Consider the following 26,249-nt stretch of genomic DNA (forward strand, 5'->3'; position numbering starts at 1 on the left):
GCGCCAGTTGGCCTCTGACTTGCAAAAGCCCTTGACATATAGATAGAACACACGGCAAAGCGGGGAGAGGGAGGAAAGGCTGGGGAGCGGGACGTCACTGAAGGATAGGAGGGGGGCATGGAAGGATAAGCCGCTCTCCTAAGATGCGTCACCTGCTTCACAGTTGTTCTCTCTTTCAACCGTGGAAGATGTTAGTACGGTACTTTCTTACATACAGCAGCTGCTCAATAAATGCTGACTACTTTTACTGAGTGCGTCATACCTATGGGAAGAACAGATTCAATGTTGGAGTTAGGAATTGTGTTTTTAGCAATGCTCAGCAGCTTTTTCACTTGCATTATTAGAACACTGATGATTAGTCATTTTTTTATTACCTCCAATTTTCTTCCATATTCTCTCACTTCAGAGAAAAAGTTAAAGACTTTTTCTATTTTTCTTAGAGTGAATTTAAAAATTCACTATATTTCTGATTATCTATATACAAATGTGTATGTATTTATGTTTATATATTGCACTTCCATAAAACAGTATTTGATTTGATCCTGGTGAATAACCATTGAGCTAATATTGTCATAATTAACACAGTTTAGTTAATTGATCGGTAAGTATGCATTGTTGGTATTTTGGCTTAAAAATGTTATGTTTGGTTTACCCAAATTTCTGTCTAAATTTAGAGAGCAGAGTATTTGCAAATGTCCATTTAGAAATTATGTCATTTCCCTGTTGTTGTTATTTTCTTAATAGAATTTAAAATTTTTAATTTTATGAATAATTTTGTTTTGGCTTGTGTGAATCCAGTAGTTTTAGGTCATAAGTCATTTTTGAGATACTTCAAATTCAGCTTAGACCCCATTTATGTGGTAAACTTTTTACAGACTGGCCTACTTTATTCCATCAATGACTTTCAATAGTTTTTATTCAATAAGTAATGCATTGCGTATTCTGTGGTACTTGGGGGGATTTGCAGGATGCATAAAATTGCTGCCCTGCTGGGAGACAATGTTCCTGGTACCTGATCAAGGACTGTTTGAAAGGGACACTTGGGTGGCTCAGTCGGGTAAGCGTCTGCCTTCAGCTCAGGTCATGATTCCAGGGTCCTGGGATCGAGTCCCGCATCAGACTCCCCACTCTCCCTCTGCCTGCCGTTCCCCCTGCTTGTGCTCTCTCTCTGTCAAATAAATAAATAAATAAATAAAATCTTTAAAAAATAATAAAAAAAATGAAAGGGGAGGTGTCATTTGAGGTGGGGTGGAGGGAACTACATGGAAAAGGAGACTGTGCAAAGATTATTCAGGGACTCATGATGAGTCTGAGTGCATAGGAGGAGAGGGTCCTGGGCAGGTGGATTTCCATGTCTGAAGATGGTTCTGTTTCTCTATCACATAGGTTGGTGGTTTGGCTGAGTTTCGAATTCTACTTTGGAAGCCATTTCTCCCCCAGGACATTGAAGACATTGTTCCCCTATCTTGTAGTTTCCAGAAATGAGAAATTCTTTACAACTTGGATCTTTGATGCTTTGTATGCCTTTCATCCCCTTTATTTTTGGAAGCTTCTGGGAAGTTCACTTTTCCTCAGGAATCTGAAACTTCACAGCGATATTCACATGGGTTTATTTTCATCCATTGTGTGGGCTTTTTGTATGCCCTTTCAGTTCTGAGAAATTGGCTTGAATTATCTCTTCTCTTTTGTTTTCTCTGTTTTTTTTTTTTTTTTGGAATTATTATCAAGTTGATGCTAGACCTTCTCCACTCATCCCATTTTCCTCTTCCCCTCACCTACCGCATTTCGCATCTTTTCGTCTTTTCCTCTTGCTTTCTGGGAGATTTTCTCAACTCCATTTTCCAACTCTTCCACTGAATTTTCTATTTCCTTAGGTAGATAGATAGATGGGCAGACACATATACACATAATTCAATGCCACATTTTATAATAGACTTAAATGCTATGGAAGGTCACTGTAGAGGGAAATCCATCTTGGCCGAAACCCAACATAGGGTTGCTTCATCTCTGGATACCCTTTTGTAACAAATGCTTGTTTAAAACTCTTCATCTTCTCGTCCACACTGATTCACATAGCCACAGATTTGTGAGTAACCGTAAAGGTGCCCAGTTCACCAGTTCTTTAATGGCTGATTCCAACTCACAGCTTCCCCACTAAGTACTTGCCCTGCCTCTGCTTGCACGTCTCAGTGCCTGGGAAGCCCACTCATGTCTCTCCTTGTGCTGATGGCAGTACGATTGTTCCATTCTCCTCTCTCTCTCTCCTCTCTATTTCACATTATCAAGCCTTGTTGATTCTTCCTTTGCCATATGTCTCCAGTTCATCTATTCCATTCTAGCATCTCAACATGTTTATTTAAGCACCTAATATGTGCCAGGGAGTGGCAAAGTGCTGGGGTTGCATAAAGGCCCCTCAAGGAGCTGGGACCCCTTCATGGGCGCAGTAGACATGGATTGAAAATTTTAGGAGAAAAGCAGACATGTTAGGAAAGTGTTTTGCAGAGGATCCTACTGGCAGCATGCGGGTTGGTGCTGAATCCACAGGGGAGAAGGCTTGACACCGCACAGGGGATTGGGTGTAGGGTAGTTTTACTGGAGTAGAAGGTGGTGGGGCTGAGGCCATTTTCACATCAGGTAAAACAGCTCCAGAAACAAAGATGAAGGCTCAAAATATATTTTACTCAGGGGCGCCTGGGTGGCTCAGTTAGTTAAGCGTTCGACTCTTGATTGTGGCTCAGGTCATGATCTTAGGGTTGTGAGATTGAGCCCTGCGTTGTGCTCTGCACTGGGCATGGAGCCTCCTTAAGATGCTCTCTCTCCCTCTGCATAACCCCCCCGCAAAAGGTATTTTACTCATTCATTCAACAGATATTTTTTGAGCACCAGCCATGTGCCAGGCAATTGTTTTGCAACTGGATGCAGCAGTGAACAAAACATACAAAAATCAGATAGAAATATAAATTATATAATCTTATAAAATACAAGTATAATAAATAAGTAGATTGTGTAGTCTATTTGAAGGGGATCACTCTGACGGAAACCAGCAAAGCAGGATGATGGAGATGGGGATCTTGAACCCTAACCTGTGGTTGAGTAATTTTCACACTGTATTTCAGAGAACCCTGAGGGCTGCAGAGGTGCTTCTGGGGGTCAGTCAGCATTGACATTGTTACATGTTACATGTTAGATTCCACCAACACATACACTCACGCCACTGCAGTAGCTCCTGCTTGGAAAAAGCCTTGACTTTCAAACAGTTCTGTTCAGATCAATTATTTTCATAGTATATATTTTTACCCACTTAAACCTAAAGATGAATTTACTTTAGTAAAACATCTCACTTATGTATTTCATATATTAAGAATCCACTGCTAATAGTATTTGAAAACCACCTTGTAGACATTCAATTTGCCTTACTCTTGCATTATGATAGTTGCCTTCAGCACCTTCAGACTTTCTCTTTCTAATCACTCTTGCATACCATTGCCAGAATTAGTTTTCTTAAAACACTGAAGTTCTTAATTAAATGCTTGAAACTAAACCCTGTTGTGGGGGAAAGCAAACCCAGATAATTAGCTGTAGCTCTGCCGCAAAATGCTCTGTGACCTTAAGCAAATCTTTCTGTTCTCATCTGTAAGTATCTTCTCTGCTCTAAATATTACCCCCATGATTTTTTCCCCCGGCTGTCAGTGGTCTTTATGATCCATCTCTAGCTTACCTACCAAGTCCCCATCCTGCCTTCATCCTCTCTGCTCTAGCATGCTCTTCCTTTTCACTCCTGTCTTTTCCCTTCCCCAGTGTATACACCATTTGCTGATTAATTACTCTTTGCATATATTCATGCTATTTCCCCAAGTCAGACTGGGCTCTTTCTTTAGCCCATTGAATTAAATTCTGCACATTCTTTAAAAATAGTCTTCTAGAACTGATGGTCAAAGCACAGTGCCTGGAAGAACACTGGTAGTACCAAATGATGCAGCTTTAACATAGATTGAGAATTGGTAACAAACAATTCGATTTGTCTAGCACTGTGCTGTCCAATACAATAGCTACTATCCGTGTGTGGCTATTTCAATTAAAATCAACTAAAATTAAACACAATAAAAAACTTTATCTTTCGATGCATTTCAAAATGCTCAATAGCCTTATGTGGCTAATGGCTACTCTGTTGGATAGTGTGGATTTAGAACATTTCCATCACTGCAGAAAGTTCTCTTGGGCAGCACTGGTCTAAAAGGCTCACAGATGACTTGAAAGTTGTTTCAGGGACTTCTGGAGGAGGTGGTCAGAGGAAATGTTTGGTGAAGAAATAAAAGTGATGAGTTTAGACAGTTGTTTCTAGAGATTTGACAGTGGCAAGAGGGAGAGACATAGGGGAAAAGGTAATGGCCAAGTGAAAGGAGGTGTGTGGAAAAACATTATTTAAAAACAGAAGGACTGAATCTGTTCCAGACATTGGAGGAAGAGTAAGTAGGAAGAGGCAGATATATTGGATATTGTGAAAAACAATTGAAACAGGATGTTGACATAAGTTTCACTCTGTTTCAATTTTGGCTGAAGCCCCAAAAGGTTGCATACAAAACAATAGGTGGCGAAGATATCCACATTCCTAAGGAAGGTTTACGCCCCTTAGCCCAACACCTTGAAGGTGTGCTTGAGGTTGAAGAGGCCAAGGTGGACTGAGAGGGCGGGAAGGAAAGGAATCCCTGCATCGCTCCTCAAGCTGAGTGAATGGGTTGAAAGGAGACCACTTGGCTCTTGTGACATGATCTGTGCTCTCCTGAGGCTGTGAGGACCCGAACCTGGACTAGAGAAGTTTAGAGATCAAATGCTGAGGCTATACCTGCCTGCCTGGCCTCAGAGCAGGGAGAGGGCTACACTGGGAGCCGGCGGTGCTTTCACTAAAACAAGGTAGAGGGTCTGTCTTCCACGGACCAGGAGAGGCCCTGGTGGTCTTTTAAAGAGTTGCGCCATCCAAGAGCCTTTGATGCCAGGGACAGTGTGACCTCCACAGTAGAGGCTGGAGGGTGCACAGGCTTTCGGAGTGATCAAGGCTTGGTCCTTGGGAGCTGCAGAAGAAGGTTTCCAGAGGGAAAATCTCTGCAGAACCCACAAAGAGTTCCCATTTGAGGAGTCAGATAGTGTGGGTAGTGAATTGAAGGAGCGGACAGATTCAAGAGAAACCTGCTGTGTCTACAACAGCCTGGGCTGGAGTCGGGGAGAAACTTTAACTTTGAGTAAAGTTTGGAGTTTGGGCTGGACATTTTACTCACTGAAATGTAGTTGTTTTGTGACTAAAGGTTACCAGAGGACTTTTAATTTTTATAAATGACTGGGACAGCTTTGGAATAGGTTTCATCATGACAGTAAACAGGCTTCTGAATGGATTAAAGGCACAGAGGAGAAAGAATGTCGTTTTTGCTCTTGCCCTCAAGAGAGCCCTGCCCATTTGGGGCAATGGCTGTACTAATTTGGAGTTGGAGGAGGGTACAGAATGTTTAGAAAAGCTTTTAGGAGATTGTATTGAGAATGAGTAAGGAGTAAGTGTCAGAATTATAACCTGCAAAATGACTGGTTGAAGAGAAACAACAGGAATTTACCGGATCAGGCAAATGAAATTTTTGGTTCTGTTTCCAGGAGCACTCCTTAGTTTGGGATAAGAAGGAGATTGTTATATATTTATCTGGGGTTTAGAGTTTTGATAATTTTAAGCCTTGTGGTTTTGTGGATTGTCATTTTGAAATCGGAGGAAAGTAAATGGAGAAAGCTATTTACCATAACTGAGTTTCCTTCTGTTTGTGGTGGTTCCTGTGCCCTTTGATTCTATTAGCATGAGAGTAATTAAATATGTTTTTTTCAGTTCATGATTGGGCTGGGGTGGTGTATTATCTCTACTTTATTTTTAGGATTGGTTCATTTATTATGTATATTCCGTGGGGACTCTTGCTGTACTTTACCAGTCAGGATGCCATCAGCTGCAGGTAACAAAAAACCCTAAACCATATTAGCCTAAGCATCTGGTGGAGGGGCCGGCTCTGACTCCCTTCTCTCTGTGATACTCCACGTTTTGCCCTCCTCTCGGTGCTGGCTGTATCCTTAATAAGCGCCTGAATCAATTCCAGGTGTCAACAGAATTTCTCTTCAGGTATACAAAGGCTGCCCCCACCCCAGCTCCCAGGAGACCCCCACTCACATCTCATTGGCCAGAATTGGGTCACATCCTACCTCTGAACTAATTACTGCTGGTAAGGGAAAAGGAATCCTCCTAGCAGTTTATTAAACTATTTAATAGGTACTTGCTAAAACTAGGAATAGGGTCAGCATCCCCTAAGCATATGATTTGCAGAGAAAGAGTGGATGTCTAAACCAAATCAGGGTTCTGTTAGGAAGGAGGAAAAGAGAAATGGATGTTGCGTAGAGTCTTGTATCTATTCCTAGAATTATATATAATGACTAATTATAGATTAGATGCTAGGAACATAGTGTATGTAGACTAGCAAATCTGCTGTGACAAAACCCCCAAATTTTCTCTCACCATTAATAGTACAGAGGCACGTGGTCCAGAGCCGGTGGGGTGGCTCTAACATAGTTTGACTATTAGAGCTGCCAAGTTGTGATGGCAAAGAAACCCTCCAAATTCAGAGGTGGGGAAAACAAAGAGGTTTCGCTCTTACATCACAGTGTGAGGCAAGCTTCTGAGGTGAGGAGATCGCTGCACTGGCCATTCAGGATCCTTGTTCCTTCCATGTTGTTTCTTTGATGTCTCCCCAGGGGACTGTCATTGCCTGCGTGGTCAAAGCTATGTCCCCATTTCCAGGTTCTGGCCAGAAAATGGCAAAAGAGAACATAGAGGAGGTAGGCCCTATATAAAGGCCTAGACCAAAGTGACACCCGTTACTTCTGTTCACATTCCATTGGCAAGATCTTAACCACAGGGGGACATGCAGTTGCAAAAAGCCTCGTGTCTCTGAGCATTCGGGCTGCTATAACAAAATACCGTAGACTGGATGGCTTATTTACACATTTACTTCTCACAGTTCTGGAGGCTGGGAAGTCCAAGATCAGGGCGCTGGCAGAGTCACTGTCTAGTGAGGGCCGGTTTCCTAGTTCACAGCTGGCCCATCTTCTCCCTCTGTCCTCACAGGGTAGAGGGGGTGAGGGAGCTCTCTGGAGTCTCTTTCATGAGGACACTAATCCCATTCATGAGGGCTCCACCTTCATGATCCAATCACCTCCCAAAGTCTCCACCTTCAAATACTGTCTAGTTGGGGATTAGGCTTCAACAAAGGAATTTGGGGGGAAACACAAATATTCATCCTATCACACCTGAGAAATGTAGTGTTACCAGGCAGCTTCCAAGGTTGCTCATGGCATCCCCATTGCCAGCCAGCAGAAAGTGAGTTCAAACCCAGGCGAAGTGTCTGTAAGGGGGTGAGAAGTTGCACCCATCGCTTCTACTCACACCCTATTAGCCTAAACTCCGTCTCATGGCTACGTGCAAGGGAGGCCAGGAAATGGAGTGCTGCTGGAAGGCCAAGCATTGGGACAGGGGCAGAATTGGTCACGGTGAGCTAGCTACTAGTGGTTTCTCTCACACAAAGGTTTCTCTCTGTTCTGCATAGGATCTTTCCATCCGGAGACTTTATTTACTAAACAAAGTTCTATTTAGTGCCCAAGGCCAATAGTCATAACATTTCTGAGGTTGGTTACTTGCCATTCTTCCACTATAGGAAAAAAACAATATTAGTAGTAAAGCAGTATTAGTGCAGTCATTGTGAATAGAAAAATTTCCAGAGGTGCTTTTTATTAAAAAACATGCATGATCGGGGCGCCTGGGTGGCTCAGTCGTTAAGCGTCTGCCTTCAGCTCAGGTCATGATCCCAGGGTCCTGGGATAGAGCCCCGCATCGGGCTCCCTGCTCAGCGGGAAGCCTGCTTCTCCCTCTCCCACTCCCCCTGCTTGTGTTCCCTCTCTCACTATGTCTCTCTCTGTCAAATAAATAAAATCTTTAAAAAAAAAAAAATGCATGATCTTGGCCTTCTAAAACAATTTGTGTAGCTGTGTGAGTGTCTGCATATGCATGTAGTTTTAAACCCAATAACCTAAGATTGTACATTTGATATATAAAATAAAAAAGAAAACAACAGGCATTTCTTTGGAAGTGAGTGATAAATTTTTCTTTTCTTTTTTTTTTTTTTTGAAGCTCATTTGTACTTTGATTATGCCACCCTGAGGTGGCTGCTTGCTTTTTCATGTAGAAAACTATTCTTTGACAATTCTTTGGCTGTCATCCTAAACTTTTATGGTCACCCTTTTACATGCTATCTTCAGATTTTTGGGGGTCATACTTACGAACTAGTTTAGTAAGGTTTATAAGTTGATGAATAGATTATACACACCTTTTAGATGTAGACAAATTAAAATGAAATTAGATGTTGTTTAAAATCCTTTGTAGAATCAATCTTAAGCATGTTCTTCAATATATTATTAGCTCCATGAAGGCAGGCATTGTTACCTTTTTGTTTACTGTTCTATCTCCAGTGCCTAGACTAGTTCCTGGCCTGCAGTAGACAATAAACATGTGCTAATGAATGAAAAGATATGTAAAATACAGTATATTCCATCAAGCCTGATTTTTGCCTCTGTACTCCAGGAATTTGTATTTCTTAGGCATCTGAGTAAGGTAATCTTTATTTGCCCACCTTCCAAGGGGAAAGGGCAGCAAGGAGTAGAGTCTCCCCTGACTCTCTATAACCTCAGCAGACGGATTCTATGTGTATTCAGAGAATCGTATATAATAAAGGTGACACGTGTAATATGGCCTAACATGGGCATCCAAGATGTTGGCATATGTGAATTGGAGAGAAGGAAAGGAAATGTTTCCTTCCATCCCAACAACAACAAAAGCATTCACTTTTTTCCAATAGTTTCCTCAAGTGGATTGGAGTGTGAGTAGGATGAAGAAGAAATAAAATAATTTGGATCCTAGAAGGATTTTTCAGGGTTAGGGAGATAGAGTTAAACAGTCTTCTAAAGACTGAGTGGGTAATTTGACCTGTGTTATGATTTATTTTCTTTTCATACTGTAATATATTTTTCAGAATTCATGTGCCACTGACAATATTGAAAATGGGAGAGATAAGCTTTTTAGAGTAAACATCATCTTAGCACGTTGCTCTCCTCCGTGAATCCATTACCGTTTACAAATAGGGCTCTGTGAGGACTGAGCACATGGTATTGCAAATGAGTGAACTCTACTTGGGTGACTCATTTGGAAAGGGGAGTGTGAAGCCCCACATTTAAGGGTGAGTCGATGAGAGGCAGGATCCTGGTGAAAAGCATTCTGGGTCTGTGGAAAGCCACGTACATAAAGGCCCCAGGAGAGGAGGATGTGTGTTTTGTTCAGACAGTGGCAGGTAGACCAGTACGCCGGGACTAAAAGTGGCAGGGCAATAAGAAGGGAAATTGCACCTAGATAGGAGGCCTACAAACACAGGGAAGATGTGGACAGTCAAGGGCCCTAGAGGCAGAGTTTTTGTTTTATTCTGTGGTTTAGCAGCAACCAAAAAAGACTTTGGACAGGGAAGTGATAGGATGAGAGCTGTGTCTTAAGGAAACAATTCTGGGGGGAAGGAGTATGGGTAATTAATTAGAAGGAGAGAGCAGTTTAATGTCCATATGATTTTCTTTGATGAACAATAGGACACATGGGTTGGATTGCAGTGTCCAGTGGAGGCCTGCCCCAGTTAGCTAGCATCCCTTGTGCAAGAGCCGTGAGGATGGGCCCTGGCCAGGCCAGCAAGAGGGTGAACCCTCCTCGGTTTGGGTTTGGAGATCTTGAGTGTGGTGGTTCTCTCAGCTTGTGTTTCTTGATGGTAGGGGAACACCTGGTCTGCACTTGCTGGGGGAGCCAAGACAGAAAGGTCCCGGGGTCTCTGTTTGGGCTCACAGACCTGGAGAACAAGAGGTACTTTGTTCATACTGTATACCGTGGTCTTCTGTGTTCTGTGCCCTTTGTTCCTGCCAACCTTCAGCAAAGACTTGTTTGAGTGATCTGTCTTGCCTCTCTTATGAGTTATTAAGAGTAGAGTTCTTTTCCACACACGGGCCAAACTCACACTGGACCGGCAGGAACTTCTCAATGAAGGGTTAGCGCCGGTGGTGGTCAGGCCTGCTGATCTAGCTCTTGTCTCCACAGTTCTTCCTCCAGTGCTGGTCCTGGTCACTTCCTAGGAGGTCATTGTTCACGCCTGGCTGAGAAACAACGAAGTTACTGCAACTGGGGCAGTGGTGGTAGGAGTGGAAGGGAAGACCAGATTTCACAAACATTTCGATGGCACTCTAAAGGATTTAGGAGCTAGGGAGAAGAGATGAGAGTTTGGCGGTTTGGGGATTGTGTGCTTAGGGAAATGACGCTGCTGCTAACAGATGGGGTCACAGGAAGAGGAACAGAGTTGCCGTGGGAAGGTGCTGCGTTCAGTTTGAATTCCGGATGGGTGACTTTTACCCAGTGTTGTGTAGCTATTACCTGGAAGTTTCAGAATTAGAATCTAGGTTTCCTGAACCCGAGCAGTGTTTTTTTCCATTATACTAAGACATACGTTACAGGAAATAAAATGTGCTTGTTGAATTTCAGATGGTGGTAACGTCTCCATGTGCGGATGTCAATAGGCAGCTGTAAAAGGAGCTGGAGTGAAAAACTGAGAATAAATGTAAAAATTTGTTTTGGGAGTTATATATATATTTAGAGGACATAATTGGAGCTATGTGAAGGGTAAGTTCACCCAGAGAGATTTGTCACATAGGATATTATTGAAAATAGCCATAGGGATGTTTTCTTGAAGAAAAAGGGAAATTATCCAGTAAGGCTGAAGAAATGGAAAGAGGCAGCAAGAATATTCAATTTTTTTTTTTTTAAAGAATGTTTGTAGTAATGGAAGGGAAGGCATAGATAGTGAGCTAGGATGTAATGAACGGGTGAACAAAGTTTTTACTTTTTAACATCAGACATGCCCAGGGAACAATGGATGGAGAAGGAACAATTAGATATGGAGACAGAGAATAGTTGAACTTGGATCAACAAACTAACTGATCATGAATGAGTAGCACCGGGGTGATGGGCATGGGGCTGGCTACTAGCCATACAAAGAAGAAGTAAATGTGGTCCTCCCTTAGGGAAGTCTACCGCTACTGAAGGGCAGGAACAAGAATGACACAAGAACAACTTATCTACCAAGTGCTACATGCCAGGAAATGTACTTTACACGCATGGAATCATGTAGTCCCAACGACACCCCCGTGAGTTAGTTATCGTCGTCATCATCCACCTTGTGAAGCAGAGGAAGCTCAGGCGCAGTAACTTGCCCAACATCTTTAACGACTAGTCAGCCCTGGAGCCATGACGTGCACCCAGGCCACAGCACCGTACCTCTACGCATCCTGTGAACAGATCATTACGGTATAATGTAGACAGAGACGGAAGAATGGTGTACTAAAGTCACACAGAGGAGGGAGGGGTTATATTTTTCTGGCAAGAGATAGAGTAGGGCAGGGAAGATCTCAGAGGGGGAGAGATCCTGATGAAGGAACCCATTGTCATGACCAAAGTGTAGAACCCATGGTAGTATGAGGTGTGTATGTATGTGTTACTGTTTCACCTAGTAATTTACACAGCCTTCACCACTGACCTTTTTTCTGCCCCATCTTAATCACAGAAGACACTCATATTTGATTCTATCCATTTCTGTGAAAAATTAAGATGTTTTTTAAAAAATCTGATAGAACTGAGAGGCGCCTGGGTGGCTCAGTCGGTTGAGCACCAGACTCTTGGTTTCGGCTCAGGTCATGATCTCAGGGTTGTGAGACTGACCCTAACATTGGGCTCCGCTCTCAGTGAGGAGTCTGCTTGAGATTCTCTCTCTCTCTCCCTCTACCCCTCCCCTGCTCTGTCTCTCTCAAAGAAATAAATCTTTTAAAAAATCTGATAGAACTGGGTTATTCTTTGAGCTGTATCAGTCCTGCTCATCAAAACCATCATTAAAATAGCTTATGATTTGAATATAACATATACATATCTGTCTGTCTACCTACCTACCTACCTATTTATCTATCAGTTCAGAGAACTGGCAGAAATCTGAGAATTTCCTATGCATTGGGGACCCATATTATCTCTGGAGAAGAACCAGAGAATCTGAGAGGCAGATTATCGAAGATATAATTGAAACTCCAGAAAATAAGCAGATATTTTGCAGAGAATGGTTAATAGTCCTTTCTGAGATAAGTATATGTAGTAAATACATGACTCCTGGTTATATGTGGTTAGCCTACCAGACCTGAGCTTCACCCCACTTCCCATCCCATTGTTGGCCATACCACTGACCCCCAGCTTCTACCTCAGCCGAACGGCAGTCTTAGATTGGGAACAACAGGAAGAGCAACAGTTTTGTGAGACTCAGGCCTAGCATGAGGTTGTCTGTTTTACACATTAGTTACTAGTTTAAAAAATTAACGTAGCATTTAGTGGTTTATTTTAGGCCACATCAAAATGCCTGTACATCAAAATAGTTGTGTCATTGTGGCCTTGTGGGAAAGTGGTTACATCAGAACATCATGTGTGGACAAAGGGATTATTCTTGGAAGTGAGTAGGGGTGTTTGATAAGGGAAGAAGTAAATTCAGAATTGGAAAAGTAGATTTTTTTTTTTTTACCTCTTTACAACACAGTTATTATGTGCCACTCACAGGTGTAGGCAAGGACTCATCTAACTCTGACAAGAAGCCTCTTCATGTTTCTATCTCTGAAAGGAAACCTGAGCATTAAGCGTGACACCACTACCACCCAGTGGTAATCTGTTGTAATTCACTGTATTTTATGAAGAAAGTAGGTCTGATGTTGATATGGCATGCGCATTTTGTATGTTCTCCTTTAAATAAAAGTGTAATACGCACTTTATAAAATCATATATTTTTATTTCTTTAACAATATTTAGAAAAATACACTTAGAATCTCCTTAAGAAGGAACATCTTGAAAGTAGAGATAGAACTTCATTTTAGGAATGAACAAATAAAACCTCACAAAAGAACTACAGTCTCAGGAAGGTAATTTATATCTATAGGTCTTCTCAAGAAAATTACAAACCAATACAAGGGACAAAGTACTTTCATGAGAACTAGATGGTTTATTGGTAAAGAAGGTAATTATTTTTTTGAGATTTATTTATATATTTATTTGAGAGAGAAAGCAGAGTAGAGAGAGAGAGAGCACAAGCGGTGGGGCGGGGGGAGGAAGCAGACTCCCCACTAAGCAGGGAGCCCGATGTGAGGCTTCATCCCGGACCCCGGGATCATGACCCTGAGCCGAAGGCAGATGCTTAACTGACTGGGCCACCCAGGTGCCCCTAAAGAGGGTAATTAGGTTATGTTGGGTAACCTCCATGATTTTGCTTTAGAATGCATTAATTTACATTTAAATATAAGTGTCCGAAATATTAGGGTTTATAGTACTTCAATTAAAATAATGAAGATATTGTGACTATATTTAAAGTTTTCAGAAGGCTCAGTAGGCACGAGGAAACTATAGCTTCCTCCTTATGCGCCCCGGTGCGTGTGTTCTCTCGACGCCTTGAGGAGCAGACCTCGTCACTTCTCAGGGTTTGTGCGTGCTGCAGCATCACTGACTTTTGTTTGCCACATTGGATTTTTTTCCTTTTTAGACAGTTGTGATGGAAAGCCTTTTTCATCATTGGGCTGAACATGGCAGGATGAAAAACTGCAGAGCCAGAGACCCATTTTAGAGTTTTATGCCTCACTTGACTTGACAGCCACGTGTATGCACAGCACCAGAGGGTGTAAGCTCCCCGTGCAGGACGGGTGACCACACTACATTTTCCTCTCAACCCGTACATCTCAGACAACCTGAGTCAGAATGTGTGTGTGTGTGTGTGTTCCATGTAAAAGTAACATTCTGGTAAAATTAAAAGGAACCAATAGAGGTTGCATATTTTTCTGAGAATACAAATGAATGAAACTATTTCACAAACTTCTAGAATATTAAACGTCAAGGTTTTGTTGTGTGAACATTAAATATCATTATATTTAAGCACACGTAATCGTCTTGCCTCACCGTTTTTGAACTGGATTTCATGGAGCTTTAGAGTCCCTCTGAGGTACCCCAGAATGAGGAGGCTAAGCTGGTCAGGTTCTGGGTTACTTCTTCAAAGTACCTGCTCATATATCCTCAGATCATTCTGGCACCCAAACTGCTTGAGGACAACTGCTCCAAGGGGCAGTTTGTAAAAAGGGTGTTGTTGGGGCGCCTGGGTGGTTCAGTCATTGGGCGTCTGCCTTCGGCTCAGGTCATGACCCCGGGGTCCTGGGATCGAGCCCTGCATTGGGTTCCCTGCTTGGCTTTGAGCCCCGCTTCAGACTCCCTGCTCAGTGGGAAGCCTGCTTCTCCCTCTCCCAGTCCCCCTGCTTGTGTTCCCTCTCTCGCTGTGTCTCTCTCTGTCAAATAAATAAAATCTTTAAAAATAAAAAAATAAAAAAATAAAAAGGGTGTTGTTTTGTGATGTAAATGACAAAGCACCTGCATCATCCTATTCCATTATCATTAAGCACGGGTTCCAGAAGACCAGCCTGTGTCCATTGTTCTGTAAGCTGAGATACCTCTCTCTACGGTATTATCCTCTGGCTCCTCACTGAAACTTCCCCTCATTGTAACCACCGTAGTTCCTCTGCTGGCATTTGCTTTCTTGGCAGGGTCGGGCTGGTGCCGGCACGGGCCTTGGGTGGTGGTGCGGGCTGGAGACACAGTAGGGAAAGGGGAGGGTAAGTAGCTGGACGACTCTTCTCTCTCTCCCACCATTACCCAGCACTTGGTAGTGTCCAGGGCAGATCCCAGCTTTTCATTCCTTACCTTCTCCTGCAAATCCAACCTGTTTTTTTCTCTGAATGATAGTAGAGTAGAACCTGGTTTCTTGTGGGCAGATGGCTCTCAGGAGGCTGAAGGGGAGAGTTGGAGTAGACATGCTCTGTTATTAAACCCAAATTACTCCCCCCCACCTCCGCTGGAGCAGAGCCGGTGGGGGTGCCGAGAGGCAGGGGTGGCATGTGAACGGGGCTCCACACACAAAGAGAAAGATACATTTTAAGTGTAGAGTGTCTACACATTATTACTTAAATATTGTTTATGCGAGTGTTTATTAAGCCTGACTGATGATTACAATCGCCAGGAGAGCTTTTAATATGTGTAAGGTTCTCTGCCCTATCCCAGATCGATTGCATCAAAACCTCCTAGATGAACAGAGATTCTGAATGTCCGTAAAGTTTTCTGTGTCATTCAGATGACCAGCCAGATTTTAGAACTGGTGTATTTAATAGAGCTTCATGTAATATATGTATAGTCCTTTTTTTAAAAAAAAGATTTATTTATTTATTTATTTATTTATTTTAGAGAGAGAGCCCGCATGAGCAGGGGTGGGGGACAGAGGGAGAGGGAGAGAGAATCTGAAGCAGGCTTCCAACGCGAGGCTTGATCCGACGACCCTGAGATCACAGCCTGAGTGGAAACCAAGAGTCGACAAGAGTCGGACACTTAACAGACTGCGCCACCCAGGCGCCCCACATGTATGGTCCTTTTCATAAAGAGGCTCAAATTTGTTTTTAAGGAAGTAGGAAATCTCTGGTTGGATAAAATTCAGAAGGGGAAAGGACGCAAGGCACGAAACCCAAAAGGGCCTGGAATCAAGAGGAACTGAGGGAGATTTTGGAGGCTGATATAAGAGCCAGGCTTGAAGCATTTTAACCCGGGACTGATAAAAAGAGATAGACAGACTGAATCAGGACAAGAAACAATGGCCAACCTTCCAAAGCCATGAGAAGAGAGGCAGTAATCATTCAGTATAACTTCTGGCATGTTTGTGGGGAAAAATAGTTCTTGTTTTATAATCACACAGAGAATATTTAGAAGGGCTAATAAAAGAAAAGAAACAGTGTTGTGATAGGAGACACAATTCATTGAGACTTGTGATAAAGATAGACTTGTAGTTTCAGAGATGTTAGATCAAATGAGTGATGGGTTTGACCACCTTTCAAGCCAAATTATGTAAGTTCAACTGTTGGGTAAAATATGGAAGGATAGAAAATCTATTCTAAACAATAGCTGATTTATACATTCTTCAGATATATCTGCCTTTTCGGCCACCCAAAGACAATGTTAATGCTGACAAGAGAGATGGCCTCCCTTAAGAATGAAGGAAAAATGGTAGTGGATAAAAACAGAATGCCTTTCAATTTGGGGGAAAAAAAAAAGGTAGAATAATCAACAACTAAATGCTTATATTTGCTGCAAGGACATTTGCCAAGGAGAAAGAGACGGCCACGAAAGAAGCTCCTTTGGATACAGCTCACAGAATGCTGGCAAGGCTCCTGCCCATGCTCTCCCTTAAGAGCTCTTAAGATAACATACCATTCAAGTTTCCTTACTTCATTCATTCATGTGTTCCGTGAGTAAGGATGAGGGGCTCTTCTCTGCGCAAGGAACTGTGATAAGTGTCGGGGCCGTGGCGGTGAATACGGTGGGTCCGGCCCTGCTCTTGCAGGCTAGTTGGGAAGATAGATACATCAGTTCAATTAGTTCAGCTAACTGGATTTCGAAGTGCCAGTGGCATCCAAGGTACTTTCTGGCCTTACTGGACTAGAATACTTAGACCGATGTTCTAAGATGTAAAATAGTAATTTATAGTAGCTGTAAACTCTGCTCCATTATTAAATACTAGTTCATGATTGTGCTATGTTCTTATGTTTAATGTTTAGAAAACTTATACATTTTGGGACTGTATACTTTATGTGATTAAACATGGTCTTCGTGGAAGTGGTTCCAAATCCACCACTTGCCAGATGCGTCACCAAAGTGACACTATAGTTGCTCCTAAAAAATGGCTCAGATTAAGATTAGGAGTATAGGATAGATTTGGAGCCCTTAAAACAGTGATTCTCAGGAGAGGTGTTTTGGAAATCTGTGGGTTTTTTTTTTTTGTTTTTTTGTTTTTTAAATCATCCCAGTGCTTTTGGCATAGTGAGCCCTCCTAGCCAGCAATCTTACAACATACCAGGCAGGTCAAAACTTCAAAGAATTGTCCTTTATAATTTATGACCTTCAAATGTCCTACGGGATATTATTATGGGCAAACATGATTTATAATCACCTGAGCTTAAAACCTAACTTCATGTAACACAAAATCTTAAAGTATTATTATAAGGTATTCATTTTCCAGGTATATAACTACTGTGTGTAAAAAGGGAGGTTTTCGTTTGTGTGTTTGTTTTTAGAGGGGGCAGAGGGAGAGGGAGAGAGAGAATCTTAAGCAGGCTCCATGCCCAGAGTGGAGCCCAACGTGGGGCTCCATCTCACAATCCTGAGATCATGACCTGAGCCAAAATCAAGAGTCGGATGCTTAACTGACTGAGCCACCCAGTAGTGCCTCTATAGCTTGGTTTTTGATTAGAACTTTACCAGGTGCTATTTACAACTTCAGAAAATATGTCATGGGGCGCCTGGGTGGCTCAGTCGGTTAAGCGTCTGCCTTTGGCTCAGGTCATGACCCCAGGGTCCTGGGATCGAGCCCCACATCGGGCTCCCTGCTCCGTGGGAAGCCTGCTTCTCCCTCTCCCGCTCCCCCTGCTTGTGTTCCCTCTCTCGCTGTGTCTCTCTCTGTCAAATAAATAAATAAAATCTTTAAAAAAAAAAAAGAAAAGAAAAGAAAATATGTCACTAGTGGCCATACTATTCACTCCTGTATCATCTGGCATTTGAGGTTGGTGCATTAATGGAGATTCTATGTTAGATGCACTCATCTCTTTCCTTTGTTATTTCTGCCATAGTAGTCATTGGCATATTGAAGTATACATTATCTTATTATATGTTACTCTTTTAAAATGTCTCATTTATATTACACTTAGAAATTTATATTAATTTTTTTTACCATCTTTAGAATTCATTTCATTAAGGTTTTCACAAAGTATAAAACTCAAACATAATTATCTATGTCTACCACAAAATAGAATAAAATAAGTGGATAGTGTGCACACACACACACAGTCTTTGTGTGATAATTTCTCTTTATATAGGCATCGGGCCCTTGTTCAAGAGTGTTATATCTTTATTTAACTTGTGTCAGTCCCACTTAAAACACCTTTTCCCACAGGTCTGACCTGCTAAAATAGTACCTTACTTACAATACTTTATATTTATGTAGCATTTGGGAGTTTATAAAAGATATTTACACGTCATTCTGTTTCATCCCGACAACTCTGAGGAATACAGGGCAAGTGATCTTTATCCTCACTTTACAGATAGGGAACTTTGGTTCATAGGTGTTGTTACTTTAATTTCTTACTTGTTGTTTCCTGATTACTCAGTAAATTGATTCACATGTATTAATTATTTTCTTAATGTCAGGGTATATGGCTATATGGCCATATAAAAGTATGGCTATATGGAGGGTGGAAAAATAAATAAGATACAAATCTTTAAAAATTCCCTTACCACATGATTAATGCTATAAATTATGTATGAGCAAAGTGCTGTGGATGCAGCTAGGCTGTGATGGTGGCCTGAGCCTTGAAGGATGATGGGATGGGGGCAGGGGTTACAAGAAGCAGAAGACAATATTGTGAGTAGAAGGAAGAGCTCGTGAAAGAGGCTGGACATAGGGAAGCATAGAGGGTTTGAGGATTAGCAAGTGCTTCTCTTCTACTCTGCTGTTAGGTGAATTTAGAGGAGGACTTCTGAAGATGAAGCCGTAAAAGAAGGTGGGTCACTTGTGGAAGGAGGAGTCTGTGTGCTCAGCTCACAAGGCTGGAATTATACTGTGGGTGATAGGAAACCACTGAACATATTAAACCAGAGTTTGGCAGGATCAGATCTGTTTTTCAGGGATAATTCTGTCCAGAGTGGGAAGAATGGACCAGTGGTAGGAAAAATTGATAGCATGGAGGACATTTTAGGGAACTGTTGAGCTCAAGGGAGTTAGAGGAGCTTGAACTAAGGCAATGGCAGGAAGAGTGGAAAGGGATGGACTGAAGAAATGAAACCTTTCTATACTAAATAATACTTATGATGGGGGCTAATATTAGTCAAGATAATATCTTGTCATACTACATTTTTATTTTTTATTTTTTTCATATTACATTTTTAAAGAATTGTGTATACTTTTGTATCCACTGTCTCATATGTCATTATAACACATGGTGATATACAGGTATTATTTCCAATTTAGAGATTAAAGTCTATAAAACTGAAGAGGCTTACCATTAAGGAAAGTCAAATAGACTCACGATGTTATAGGTTCTGTACAGATACCCAGGAAAGCATAGACAGCTTTCCCAGAGCTTGTATAACAAAATGGATAAGGAAATGTATGTGTCAAAGAAAAATTTTCTATTTGGGGGGTAGAGTGGACAGAAGTTAAGAGAGATGCAGCGCGGTGGTGGGGGGACACCTGACTGGCTCAGTCAGTGGAGCCTGCGACTCTTGGTCTCGGGGTTGTAGGTTCGAGTTGCACGTTGGGTTTAGAGATTACTTAAAAATAAAATCTTTTAAAAAAGAGAGAGAGATGAGAAGAAAGTGGTGTGAAAACTCTCTCGACCCACGTCTTAGTCTGTTCAAAATCCTATAAGAAAAACACCATACACTAGAGGATTTAAACAACAAATTCATTTCTCGTAGTTGTGGAGGCTGAGAAGTCCCAATCAGGGCGCTGGCTGATCTAGTGTCTGGTGAGGGCTTGCTTCCTGGTTCATCCATGGCTGTCATCTTGCTGTGTCCTCATGTGGCAGAAGGAGCTCTCTGGGGTCTGTTTTATAAGGGCACAAATCCTAAAGGCCCTACCTCCTCATACCGACAAATTGGGGGTTAGGATTTCAATTTCGGGAGGACACACAAACATTCAGTCCATAACAACAAATTTCATTCCCATTCCTTAGAAGAGAAGTTAAGGGGTCATGTTGGGACAAGAGGAGGAGAAGCTAGAGATTCTTCTGGAATTTTTGAAGACATCTGTAAAAGATGAGTCATCACTGACATTTCCATTTCACTATATCAAGCTTTTCACCACACCTATTTCGATGGCCAAAAAAAGTCAGCATGCGAAAATGTGCATTTATCAGATAAATCAGGCAGTAACTGATTTTTCAAAAATTCTTAGCTTTACAAAATGGCTCATTGAGTGATTATTAGAACTGTGCTCTCCTTGAGACGTTCAAGTAGTATTCCATCCAAGTAGCTTCAACTTGTGGCACACAAGTGTTTCTGAAATTGTAGGTGAAATCATAGAGCACCCGTGTGTGTGTGTGTGTGTGTGTGTGTGTGTGTGTATTATTTTAAAAGAGAAATGACTTTTGTTTGAGCTACACAGGGAACATGAAATGAACAATTCCACAGCCTTAAGACATTAGACTACAGACCTCCTTTGAAAGCCAGCTAGATAAAAAATTTTTCCACTTAAAGTTTATTTGATTGAAATAATCTTTTTTCAAAGCCAAGTTCATTGAACTTTGTGTTTTTAACATCTGGAGACTGGGTTATTGGATTACAGTTAAGTCTCCATGGCTTTACTGATTTTTCGTAAGTGTTGGGTAGTACTGAACTAATATGTGCCAGGTTATATGACTAAATGTCAGTTAAATGTAAACGTTCTAAGCCCTTTTTTGACGGAGGGGAGAATTTATCCCTTATCCAGGAGATTGTGAGGAATTTAAAACTAAAATTTTGTACTTAATTTTAACAGGTTCTGAAACCTAACTCTCTTATCATAACTTTCTTATATCTGTTCCCAACTTCAAATTGTTATTCTAGTTGAACATCAACATTGAACATAATAAATATTATGATTTTAAAGAACGATTGCTTGTTTATTCACTTAGTATATGCAGTATTTTGAGATTTTTGGACCCACACATGTTTTTCTCTGAACCATACTTTGATAATATGATTATATTTTCTAGAGCTGTTGCAAATTAATCATTTTTTTGTTATGCTCCTACTTTTATAAGAAGTGTTTGTTTAACTAGCCATATATAAACAAGTTTATTTTGAGGATTGACTTTCATGTGAATAACTGCCTTCTAGTTAAATATTTTAAATCCCATCTCTTAGAAGAAAGTAAGCTAGCCTCAGAATGTTTTTTCTTTTTTTTAGAATTTAAAATTAACCATGTAACATAAAGAAGTTTGTAAATGCATGAAGATAAGGACTATATCTTAAACATCTTTGTATTCCCCCACAGCCTCACACATTGCAGATTAATCCATGCTTATGCAAGATTTAAAGAACATAAAGTGATATAGAAAAAAAAAACTATATGAACTATTGCTTCGAAAGTGACTATGTAAGGATCATCTCTAAATTAGCAATCAGGATAGATTGACATTTTCCTGTCTTCTTTCCATCCCTCCCCAACCCCTCACCCAGGGAGTGCACCCCAGGGTACATACACCTTTGTGCATCGTATCTGCTGTTTTTATACGCGTGAGAAGAAGCAGGCTCAGACCTGCTGAATGCTGGAAAACGTAAGATCATATCCAGCCACGGGGCCCGGTTTTCTCATTCTTTCATTCTTTTAAAATACAAAGTTATCTGACATACTGTTTTACATTTAGCTAAAAGTTGTTCAGTGCAACATTTACAGAGGCCCTAAGGTATCAGCCACTGTGTTAGATGGTGTGGGGTGCCGTCTTTGCTCTGAGGAAGCTCACAGCGTGGCTGGACCACGCACATGTAAACCGATGCTATCTGGTGTCACAGATGCTGTTATACAGAGGGGGTAAGGCACCTCAGAGGGACAAAGGTAGGGTGAGTTACTTCTTCCTCGGGGGCAGGGAAGCCAGGGGCTTCCGAGTTGAGATGAAGAGTTTTCAAGACGGACCAGTTGAGGAAAGGCCATTTACGGCCGAGGGAGGAGCGTGGGCAGGGGTGGGCGATGAGGTTGGAGAGATGATGCCGGGTCTTCTATGGTACATATGGAAGTTTGGGCTTCCTGCTGCAGGCAAAAGAGAATTAAGCTGGGGTATAACATAATCAGGTTTTCATTTTGGAAAATCACTCTGATAACCATGTGGGGAATGAAGTGGGTTATTGATGCTTCCCTTAGACAGTGCTTATAGAAAATAAATAGACCAAACATGAAGTTCTCTTCCTCATTGCCCTAAACAAAACTTTACAAAAATCCCAATACATTCACTTCTAGAACAAATGGTTTGTTCTTTGGGTAAGTATTATTTTTACAGTATTTCAGTACTTTGTGTTTAAGAATGATGACTGTCTCCCCGGGGTGACACCAGATGAGTCCAGCAACACCAGCAACACCACTCACCAGTCACTCCTCCTATACCCCTTTCTCTTGGTCTCTCGCACCTAGTTGCCCAAGCCAACAACTTAGACTTTTCCTTGGTCCTTCTCCTCTCTCTTGCCCTTGATGCCTATCAGTAAGTCCAGTGGATTCTGCCTCCAAATTGCTCTACTTCTCTGCATCTCAGTGATGCGACAACCTGCACTCGAGCCCCTAGCGTCTCTCCCTTGGACATTTCCCCATTCTCGCTCTCCTGCTTCAAACATTTCACTAGCTTTTTGCACTTACAATAAAAAGCGAGCTCCCCATGGTGGCCGCCTCTCCTGGCTCTAATCTCCCCTGACCTCATTTCTTGACACTCTCCTTCTGCTCCAGCTGTTATTTGCCCTCAGAGTGGCCTGCAAACACTTACTCTCTTCTTCCAAGAAGCTCTTCGAATTTGGTGCCTGGCAAATACTCCCTGAACTTAATAGCATAATGATATCATAATAATAACACTTTCTGCCATTTATTGAATGTTTTCTGTAACCCAGACAGTGTGCTAAGTGCTCTCCAGTCATTATCGTATAATTAAATTAGATGCAACAAGCTTGTGAAGTTGGTATTATTATTCCTGTATTTCAGGAGAGGAAACTTGGGCAGATTGTTGAAGCAACTTGCCCAGCTTCCTATTTTCAGTGTGTCGTGGAGCCTGGCTTTAAGTCTGTCTGTCTGACTCCAAATCGAGCTCTTTGGTACGAAATTGCAAAAATATTTTGTTATCGTTAAAAATTTACAATTCCTGGAAGACAGTCTCAGAGCAAGCGATGTGGAAAATCTCTCATTGACACTGAAAGTAAATGTTAATATAACTTGACTACCTTACTGGTGACAACACATTTTTCTCAATATTTTATGTCTTGTTGATAATAAAAGATGGTATAGTGTAGAAATTGGGAATAAGCTCTGGAGTCAAGCAGACATGAGTTTTACCTCAGTACCTGCTATTCATTCATATAGATCTGAATTTCGTGTGTCCTGGATAATTTTTTGGTACTTGAGATACATCAGTGGGCAATCCCGTGGGATGGATTTAAAATTTTGGTTCTTTGAGCTGTTTCTGTCCTGGAGACTCACCATCGCATTACTGCTCCTTTATGAATTCAGAATAAATGTGACTGACCCCTCTTGGACCCCATCCCAAGGGGATCTATTTGAGTCAGTCCCATGACATGTCTCCTAAGGACAATCTCAGAGGCAGACTGTAAGTTTAGTTTGCTATAAGTGTAGTTTCCTTCTTCCTTAATGAAACATTGAATTTAACTTTATTAGATGTAACAAACTCAGGTAAATTCTGTTCTAATAGGGGTAGCACAATAAACATAATAAATATGCAAATTACATTATACATAGAAGAGGAAAGTAAGTACTTTGTGTGAGGGAGTAAATAAGATGAAATTGCGGATTGCGTTGTGGTATTAAATAAGTCAGTGAGGTGGGTCTCACTGAGAAGGTCAAAGACTTGAAGGGTGTGAAGGAGTTGGTCAGACAGATATCTGAAGGAAGAGCAGCCCAGGAGGAGAGATTAGGTGGCATCCAGATCTAAGAGGAGCATGCATGGCCACTTAAAAGCAAAGCACCATTGTGGACAGGGGGCCAAAGGGAGGGAGAGATCCTAGATGAGGCCAGCGGGTTCTAAGTATCTTGTTGGTGATAATGAAATGAACTTCATATATGAAGCACTCAGCACGGAGTCTGGCCCAGAATCACAGAGCCCCTGCCTACCTTCTCCAGCCACATCCCCTGCTGCTCCCGCACCACAAACCCTACCCTGCATTTATAACTGAAAGTTCTTTGAAGATTCCCCAAATATGCATGCTGTTTTAAACCTTTCTACTTTTGCACACACCTAAAATAGGCTTTGCCATCCCTTGTCATTCTGATAAACTCCTTTCAGACCCACCCTGGGCTATCCTCTGGGAAGACTTCTTTGCCTCCCTCTAAAGGAGCTGATGCTTCCTTCTCTGGACCACCATGCGTAGTGCTTTGACTACATTCGTTAAAATAACACATAGCTAATGATAACATTTAATGAGCACTTACTATATGCCGTGCAATAAGTCCTTTCTATGTTTTTAATGTATTCCTTACAACAACCCTATAAGGTATGTCGCGGTGTCATCCGCATTTTCCAGATGAATAATAAAGGTGCCTGACACAAAACAATCGCTCAATTATGCTAGCAGTTAAGAATAAAAACCAAGTGAAATAAAATCAAGACTTTAAATAATTTTTATGTAACAGTTGAAGAAAATAAGAATGATGTGGTTTGGGAAGAAAAAAACTAGTAATGATGAGCTTCCATTTAAACTGATACCTTAGTGTTCCTTCAAAAGTAAACGTGAAGATTTCTGGCTACTGTGTCAGTTGAATAATTGATATAATTTCCATATTTAAAAAGGTATGTTCCTGATATAATTAGTAGAGTTATACACTGGGAGGTAAAATAATTCCTCTATAAAAGGCAGTGTACCGTCACACTGAATTGTAAGTATTAGTTTGGTGCATGTGTCTCCCATATTATTTGTGACTACTTGGAGGGCAGGGAACCATGTCAGATTTACCTTTGTCCATGAGGCTTTGCACACGTCCTCCCTTCGTTGGACAGAAAGAAGAAGATATTCTCTCGTGTAATTTCTAGGACCTGGGAAATAATATTTAAAATGTCACTGATGGTGTGTCATTAATTCTGAATTTTATTTGGTTCTGAATTTCATTTTAATCATGTTGTTGTGCTTCTGTTTCTCCCCAGACCAGTATTAAAGAGGGACAACTATTGAAGCAAACCAGTTCCTTCCAAAGATGGAAAAAGCGTTACTTCAAACTTCGAGGCCGTACACTTTATTATGCAAAGGACTCGAAGGTAATTTGGAAAGATATGACTTGCAAGCACTTGCGGTTGTGGATGGATTATAAATTTTAGTTCTCTGAACTTTTTGTCTTGGTGCTCACTAGAGCCTTACCATTCTTCTGTTAATTCGGTGTGCGTGTGATCCATCTTGGACCATATCCCAAGGGAGTCTAGTTAAGTCAGTTTCATGGCATGTCCATGGAGGACGATCTTATGGAAAGGTTCTAGTATAGTTTTCTTTCTTCCTTTCTTCTTTCCTTACAATTAAAGTAAAACATTAAATGTAACCTTATTAAATGTAATAAGCTGAAAATTTTGGGTTTCCCCCCTTTTCTTGCTACCTTTTACTTTATACATCTTTCCCTGACCATGAGAGAGAGAATTGCTATAGTTGCTAAGAATCTGTCCTCTGGTTTCAGACAAGGGTTTGTATCCCACTTCCAGCACATTCCACAAGAGTGGCGGCAGGCAGCTCGCGTTGTACTGAGGAGGCTTAAATGAGATAATACACAAGGTGCCTGACGCAAAGCAATCACTCAATTATGCTAGCAGTTAAGAATAAAAACTAAGTGAAATAAAATCAAGGCTTTAAATAATTTTTATGTAACAGTTGAAGAAAATAAGAATGATGTGGTTTAGGAAGAAAAAAACTAGTAATGATGGCTTCCATTTAAACTGATACCTTAGTGTTCCTTCAGAAGTAAACGTGAAGATTTCTGGCTACTGTGTCAGTTGAATAATTGATAATTTCCATATTAAAAAAAACATATGTTCCTGATATAATTAGTAGAGTTATACACTGGGAGGTAAAATCAAATATGCAAACAAATGTAATTCTTAGTTTATGCAGCTGTACAAGTAATAACCAAATAAAGTAATCTCATTTTAAAAGTCGTTACGTTCAAGGTTGTCCCTGATCTGGCTCCATGCTGCCTTTCCACATTCATCTCTAGGCGGCACTGACCACTTGATAACCTTGGCCCTGCCCCGTGTTTGCCATCCGCAGATGATCT

At 41.3% G+C, this 26,249-nt stretch overlaps 1 protein-coding gene across 4 annotated transcripts in view; it reads left to right on the plus strand.

Annotated features, from left to right (window-relative positions):
* DGKH (diacylglycerol kinase eta) overlaps window positions 1-26,249 on the plus strand; it is a 169,146-nt gene that overhangs the window by 52,558 nt on the left and 90,339 nt on the right. For all 4 annotated transcript variants that reach the window (XM_032402942.1, XM_032402940.1, XM_032402943.1 and 1 more), the window contains one exon: window positions 25,138-25,248. In XM_032402942.1, the coding sequence (XP_032258833.1) occupies window positions 25,138-25,248 (111 nt within the window). The remainder of the gene's footprint in view (window positions 1-25,137; window positions 25,249-26,249) is intronic.

Source organism: Phoca vitulina, unplaced genomic scaffold, assembly GCF_004348235.1.
Source record: "Phoca vitulina isolate PV1807 unplaced genomic scaffold, GSC_HSeal_1.0 scaffold5, whole genome shotgun sequence".
Classification (NCBI taxonomy): Eukaryota; Metazoa; Chordata; class Mammalia; order Carnivora; family Phocidae; genus Phoca; species Phoca vitulina.